The sequence below is a fragment of the Gorilla gorilla genome, chromosome 9 (assembly GCF_029281585.2).
Source record: "Gorilla gorilla gorilla isolate KB3781 chromosome 9, NHGRI_mGorGor1-v2.1_pri, whole genome shotgun sequence".
NCBI lineage: Eukaryota > Metazoa > Chordata > Mammalia > Primates > Hominidae > Gorilla > Gorilla gorilla.
The window spans coordinates 70564637-70572230 of NC_073233.2; the positions used below are offsets into that span (position 1 = coordinate 70564637).

General features: G+C 54.0%; 1 protein-coding gene across 1 annotated transcript; it reads right to left on the reverse strand.

The window, feature by feature from the left end:
- Positions 1-15: 15 nt before the first annotated feature.
- Positions 16-6478, reverse strand: INTS5 (integrator complex subunit 5). The gene is made up of 2 exons (XM_004051370.4): positions 6331-6478; positions 16-3164 (listed from the first exon to the last, which is right to left on the reverse strand). The coding sequence occupies exons 1-2, from the start codon at positions 6408-6410 to the stop codon at positions 185-187; spliced, it is 3060 nt and encodes a 1019-aa protein (XP_004051418.2). The 5' UTR covers positions 6411-6478; the 3' UTR covers positions 16-184.
- Positions 6479-7594: the final 1116 nt, after the last annotated feature.

Here is a 7594-nt window from a genome sequence, read left to right on the forward strand (position 1 = left end):
GAAGCACTGGACTGGTTTTCTCAAGTTGGCAAATTTTATTTAGAAAAAAAAAAGTGGGAGAGAAAAAAGTGACAGCGCTCTTTAGGCCAAAGACTTAGAAGAGAAACCTCCACCCTTCCATAGCACGTTAGTCCCTTCCCTCTCTCACTGCTCAACCTCCCTGGGCTTCCAGAGCAAGAAAAGGCTACGTCCCCTGTCGAAGGAGAGTGGACGGTGAAGGTGCCTGGAAACGGCCAGAGAAAAGACCTAGGCGGTCGATGTTGCGGTGGAGGACACTGTGCAGCACAGCCAGATGGGGTCCACCCTCACCTCCACCCTCCCTGGAGAAGTCCCGAATGAAGCGACCCCGCTCTGATTGGAAGATGAACTTCTGAGGCAAGGGCCCATGCTCCCGGAGAAAACCCCAGACACTGAGCAGCAGCAGACGCACCTCGAAAGGTGCCAGTTGGCTAAATACTTCATGCATATTACCCAGGGCCGGAGGCAGGAGGCTTCCCTCAGCCATGACAGCTACTAAGGTGCAGGATGCCTCCAGGTGCCAGGGGGAGTGGGTCGTGTCAGGGTGGCGAGAGGCTTCCCAATGGCCCAAGAGGGCGGCCAGCAGCCCCCGAAGCAGCACGGAACAGTAGCACAGGGCTGGGGGTGCAGCTGCTACCAGCTTTAACAGCTCAAAGAGCAGGGGCTGTTCGCGGAAGCGCCGGCCAATGCGGAGATCCCGCTCCACGGTGGCCCGGGCGTGTTCCTCGGGGGGCCAGGCCAGCTCTGCACCAGCTGCATCGGGACACACACTCTCCACCAAGGTCACTGCCACTGCTTTGGCTGCCTCTGGACTCAAGATGGGCGCCCCCCAGCATTCCCCACATTCAGTGCCCCCTGGGGCACTGCAGCAGTGAACCAGGAGGCTGAGGAGGCTCTGGGTGTTATAGATCACTTCCTGCTGATTTCGTGACTGGACAAACTTGGGTGGCTTTAAGCCACGGCCGATGACTCCAGCATGGAAAACTGACCAAATCCCTCCAGGACCTGGCACAGCTGCAGTGTGCCTCCGGTTAGTGTCCAACAGGGAGGCAGAAGCCAAAGAAGCTGAAACAACTGAGAGAGTCTCATTGTCCCCATCTACTTCCCCACCAAACAATTCTGTGTTGCCTCGATGTAAGGCTCCTTCAACCAGCAGCTGCAGGACAGCCTTGAGCCCAGCTGGGGATGTCTGAGACAGGCGGGTGAGAAGCTGACAGGCTGAGGCCACACCTGGGGGTCCATGCAGCCTCAGAGAGGCAAAGAAGCGGTGCACCCCAGCCCTTACCAGTCCCAGGAGCTGGGAGGGGGATAAGGTTTCAGAAGGAAAGGGACAAATGGCCAGGAGGGAGGCAGCAGCTTCAGCTACTTCCTCCTCAGGATGTAGCAGGAGAGGAGCCAGGTCAGACAGATGGGCTGAGGCAGATTCCCCAAAGTGCGCTCCTAGGGCTGCAGGGCCCTCACCACCCTGCTGTTCCCACCCTACTAGCAGTGCCAAGTTGCGCAGGAACCGGGCCGTGAAGGGAGGCTGTAATGTCCCTGCATGCACCCGAGCCAGACAGCTTCGGAAAGCCAGGGGCAGGAGGCCAGAGAGACTGACCACTAGCCCTGCATATAACTGGGTGGCCAAACTCAACTCTTCAGGGCTTCGGGCTCGGCTCAGCAGATGGCCCAAGGCCTCAGGTCCACAGCTAGGCCGGGTATAAACAGACAGCAGGCCCAAGAGCTGGTGCTGCCAGAGGAAGCGCTTCCGTTCCAATCGTAACGTCTCTCCACACAGCTCTCCAACATGGTTTTTGAGCGCATCTAAAAAGGGCACCAAGCGGGGAGGTGGGGGCGGGCCTAGCACCCCTTCCCCAGGAGACCCTCCCCGGTGATGAACCAGTTTTTGCAGGTGCAGCAGCAGCAGCTGGATTAGCCGGTCACAAGCCTCACGCACGGTGTCTGGCACAGCCAGGCCCTGGGTGGTAATGACCGAAGCAGGCATAGCTGTGTCCACCAGGAACTGCAGCAAGCGGTAGGCACCTGCCCCAGAGGCCTGGCTCACCAGGTGCACAGCCAGGTTCAACATGTTGTCCAGCTCCTCTCGGGGGAATCCTTGAAGGTGTTGCTGCAGCTGGCTCAGCACAGCTGGGGGCTTGAGGCAATCCACAAGCTCTCCAGAGACAGTGCCCAGCAAAGCTGGTGACATGACTGCCAGCTGCAGTAGGAAGGGAACCGTGGCCTGAAGGGAGGGGTCCCCACTGCGGCCTCCAGATCCCCCTGCCAGGCTATCATGGAACATTCGCAGGAGCTCCCGTCGGATGCTATCTCCGTGGCGGGAGGCCAGGTGACCTAGGATGCCTACAACTGAGGCAATCTTGGGCACCCGTTTCTCCGCAGGAATGGCAGGAGAACCAGGGAAGGGGTCTGTAGAGGGGGTCTGAGAAGAGCTTCCACCACTACTGCCAGCTCCACCTCCAGCCCCACCATGGACACAAAAGTCCTTAAGGCCACAGGAGAGAACTCGGGAAATGATGGTGCCAGGAAAAGAGGAGCCAATATGTGCCACAACCCAGTCAAAGTGTGGAGAATGCTGAACAGAGGTATCCAGCAAGGCATCCACACACGCATCTGGGCAGCTACCAATGAGAGCCGAGAGGCACTGCACATAGATGTCCATTAATGTACGCGTGGCCCTACAACCCATCCACAGCTGTAGCAGTTCATTAAGAGCGCCAGTAGCGTGGGGAACACGCTGGTGCTGGCCTGAGTACGTGCTGCTCAGTTGCCCCATGAGGTCAATGGACCATGCACTAATCACAGGTGCCCAGGCCTTTGGGTTGGCCCGGATAAACTCAGACAGCACCTGCTGCACTTCCTGAACCACATCCTCTAGACCAGGTCCACCAGCAGGGACATGGGAGGGTGGAGGTGGACGGAGGTGAGGTGGACCAGCCACAGGGGTTTCATCCAGGGCAGCCAGGTGGGCCCGGACACTCTCATCAAAGACACCTCTCAAGTGGTCAAGCACAGCAGCCCGAGCAGGTGGCAAAGAACGGAGCAGGAGAAGACCACAGCGAGCATGTTCCCGGGCTGAGAGTTGGTGGCCCAGAATGGGGTCTACGCCAGTCAGAAAAGCCTTGATTTCCTGGGACAGCTCCTGAGCACTACAAGGAAGCAAAAGAAACAGACTTAAGAGTGTTGTGCGATGTTAGGCAACTTATCTTTCCTGTATGAGCTTTGCCTTTTATGTTAAATAGGGATAATAAAAATACTTCCCTCATAAGAGAATTTTTTTTTTTTTTTTGAGATGGAGTCTCGCTCTGTTGTCCAGGCTGGAGTGCAGTGGCATGATCTCAGCTCACTACAAGCTCCGCCTCCTGGGTTCACGCCATTCTCCTGCCTCAGCCTCCCGAGTAGCTGGGACTACAGGCACCCGCCACCATGCCTAGCTAATTTTTTGTATTTTTAGTACAGATGGGGTTTCACTGTGTTAGCCAGGATGGTCTCGATCTCCTGACCTCATGATCCGTCCCCCTCGGCCTCCAAAAGTGTTGGGATTACAGGCGTGAGCCACCGCGCCAGGCCTTTGTTTTGTTTTTTGAGATAGAGTCTTGCTTTGTCGCCCAGGCTGGAGTGCAGTGGCGCCACCTTGGTTCACTGCAACCTCCGCCTACTGGGTTCAAGCAATTCTCCTGCCTCAGCCTCCAGAGTAGCTGGGACTACAGGTGTGTGCCACCATACCCGGCTAATTTTTGTATTTTTAGTAGAGACAGATTTTACCATGTTGCCCAGGCTGGTCTCAAACTCCTGACCTCAAGTAATCCGCCCACGTCAGCCTCCCAAAGTGCTAGGAGTACAGACATGAGCCACTGCTCCCGCCCTGTTTTTGTTTTTCAAGACAGGGTCTCGCTCTGTCACCCAGGCTGGAGTGCAGTGCCAAGATCACAGCTCACTGCAGTCTCGAACTCCCAGACTCAAAGCATCCTCCCATCTCAGCCTCCTGAGTAGCTGCAACTTCAAGCACATGCCACGACACCCAGCTAACTTTTTAACCTTTTTATAGAAATGAGGTCTGGCTATGTTCCACAGGCTGGTTTCATGGCCTCAAGCAGTTTGCCCACCTTAGCCTCCCAAAGTGCTGGCATTACAGGTGTGAGGCACCATGCCTGGTTGAGAATGTTTACAAAGCACTTAAGTTCTGCAGAAGGATGGCCTGAGGGAAAAAAAAGCACTTAGGTTCCATACCAGATTCACACTAATCACTCAATAAAAGCTATGTTTCTTTCTCCCCCCGCCCCGAGACGGAGTCTCGCTCTGCTGCCCAGGCTGGAGTGCAGTGGTGCCATCTCCACTCACTGCAAGCTCCACCTCCTGGGTTCACGCCATTCTCCTGCCTCAGCCTCCCGAGTAGCTGGGACTACAGGCGCCCGCCACCACGCCCGGCTAATATTTTTTTTTATATTTTTAGTAGAGACGGGGTTTCACCGTGTTAGCCAGGATGGTCTCGATCTCCTGACCTTGTGATCCTCCCGCCTCAGCCTCCCAAAGTGCTGGGATTACAGGCGTGAGCCACATGCCCGGCCAAAAGCTATGTTTCTTTCAATGACAACAGTAATCATATCAGCAATAGATAACTCTTAGAATATATCAGGTACTCTTTTAAGTACTTTGCGTGTATTATTTCAATCCTGACAACAGTTCAATAAGTTAGGTACTATTATGATCCCATTTTACAGACAAATCAAGGCTGGCTTCAGTGGCTCATGCCTATAATCCCAGCACTTTGGGAGGCCAAGGCTGGTGGATCGCTTCAGCGCAAGAGTTCAAGACCAGTCTGAGGAACATAGTGAAACCCCATCTCTACAAAAAAAATAATAATAATAATTAGCCAGGCATGGTGGCATGTGCCTGTGGTCCCACCTACTGGGGAGGTTGAGGCAGAAGGATCACTTGAGCCCTGGAAGCAGGGCTGCAGTGAGCCAAAATCACACCACTGCACCCCAGACTGTGTGCGCCATCAAAAAAAAGGACGAAATCAAGGTTAAGCAATCAGACTATATGCGCCAAGAGTGTAGGGACCATTTCTGTGCTCTTCAACACTGAATCCACTTCTATTGAAGTACACACTATATGGAAGGTAGTCAATAAATATTTGTTGAATTGACTATATTTGTGTTTCTATAATATCTGCTTTAAAAACATTTCCAGGCTGGCTGAGGTGCCTCACGTCTGTAATCCTAGCACTTTGGGAGGCCAAGGAGGGTGGATCACTTGAGGTCAGAAGATCGAAACCAGCCTGGCCAACAGGGTGAAACCTCATCTCTATTAAAAATACAAAAAAAAAAAAAAAAAAATAGCCAGGCATGGTGTAATCCCAGCTACTCAGGAGGCTGAGGCATGAGAATCGCTTGAACCCAGGAGGCGGAGGTTGCAGTAAGCCGAGATCACGCCACTGCACTCCAGCCTGGGAGTCAGGGTGACCATCTCAAAAAAAAAACACCTTTCCACTTTATCACCTTCTACCACCACCCCCGCCCCGCCCCATCCCACAACACAAACACCTTGAAATCTCTTAATGGGGGAAAAAAAAAATTGTAAGCACCTTATTAAGGGCTCTCCCTCCTAACATCTGTTTCTTCCCATATTCTGCAAAATCTTAGTCACCTACCACCACATCAACCACCACCACCTACTCAGCACCCTCAATGTGCTTGGACATCAGGGTGTCCCAGGGCACAGAGTAATAACGCTTTTCAACCCTTTCCCTCCTAAAACATATATGGGTTCAGTCTCAGGTTCAGAAGCCAATGTTATGGGAGGTGGCAAATCCCCTTTCTCTTCTCGCCTTTTCTGTCAAAGAAGACAGCATCCTCTAGGTGCTTATAAGGCTCTAACAGTGCCATTCCTCTGTTTCCTCCAAAAAACACCCTAATATAAGGGAATATCTCAGCCGGACTGCATTCTGTTTCTGGGCCTGGGGTCTCAGGGAGTCTCTATGAAGTCAGGACCCTGGGTTTCCTAGGGTCAAAAATGGCCAGGGCAGCTGGGTTCCCAAGAGTTCTGATACCCCCGACTCTTGGGAGAGGAAGCCCGGGGTCGAGGGTAGTTAGGCATTGGAGTCTAGCGAGAGGCAGGCCCGAGGTCGGGAGGGCGGGCACTGGAGCCCTGAGTTTTGGTGAAGCAGTCCCTGAGTTCTGGGAGGACCTGACCAAGAATCTCTCTGAGAACCCTGACGTGAGTTCTCGAGGTAGGATCCGGGTTTCTACCGAGAAGGCTAGGGATCGGCGCGGGGCCGCGCGGTGGGGGGAAGGTGCCAAGGGCTCTAACTACCTGAGAGGCGCGGGACCGTGGGTGGCTGGGGCAGGCCCAGGTGGCCCTGGGGCCCCGGGAGGGTCGCACAGCGCGGACATCCCGGAGCCCGAGCCGAGCCCGAGGCGCGAACGGCGGAGCGCAGGCGGCGCATGCGCGCTGACAGGAAACGCGAAAGGAACCAGCTACCAGGCCTCGCAGGAAAATTAATCCGGCGATGTCCTCGACCCTCTTACATTGGTTCCGCACCCTGTCGGAGTCCCAGAGCATAATCCCGGGACGATGATAGCAAGAAGCCGATTCGCCCTATATGCAACCACTTTATTCAAAAGCCTATTGACATACAGACTAGGCCGGGCGCGGTGGCTCACGCCTGTAAACCCAGCACTTTGAGAGCCCGAGAGGGCGGATCACCTGAGGTCAGGAGTTCAAGACCAGCCTGCCGTCTCTACTGAAAATACAAAAATTAGCCAGGCGTGGTGGCTTATGCCTGTAATCCCGATTACTCGGGAGGCTGAGGCAGGAGAACCGCTTGATCCCAGGAGGCAGAGATTGCAGTGAGCCGAGATCGCGCCCCTGCACTCCAGCTTGGGCGACAGAGCAAGACTCCCGATACACACACACACACACAGAGAGAGAGAGAGAGAGAGAGAGAGAGATAGAGAGAGAGAGAGAGAGAGAGACTAAAACTGCCCGCGGCCACTCACAGGCGTATTTTAATCATTTTTCCTAACGCCAAAAATACAAAATGTTCAACTCACGACTTTAAAAAAATGAAGCACAGGAAGGTTTTTTTGTTGGTGTTGTTGTTGTTATTGTTGTTTATTTTGTGACCGTGCAGTGATAGGATCACCCCTCTCGGCAGCCCCGACCTCCTGGGCTCAAGACATCCTCCCACCTCAACGTTCTAGGTAGCTGAGATTACAGGCGTGCGCCATCACACTTGGCTACTTTTTAAATATTTTCAGAGTTAGGGATTTGCAGGGGGGTGGGGCGAGTGTCTCGCTATGTTGCCCAGTCTGATCTCAAACTCCTGTCCTCAAGTGATTCACCCACCTCAGCTTCCCAAAGCACTGGAATTACAGGAGTAAGCCACCACACCCAGCCAGTCTCTGTTTTTGTTTTGTTTTGTTTTGTTTTCCTTTTGAGACAGAGTCTCACTCCCTCACCCAGGCTGGAGTGCAGTGGTGAGATCTGAGCTCACTGCAACCTCCACTTTCCAGGTTCAGGAGATTCTCCTGCCTCAGCCTCCCGAGTAGCTGGGACTATAGGCATCCACTACCAA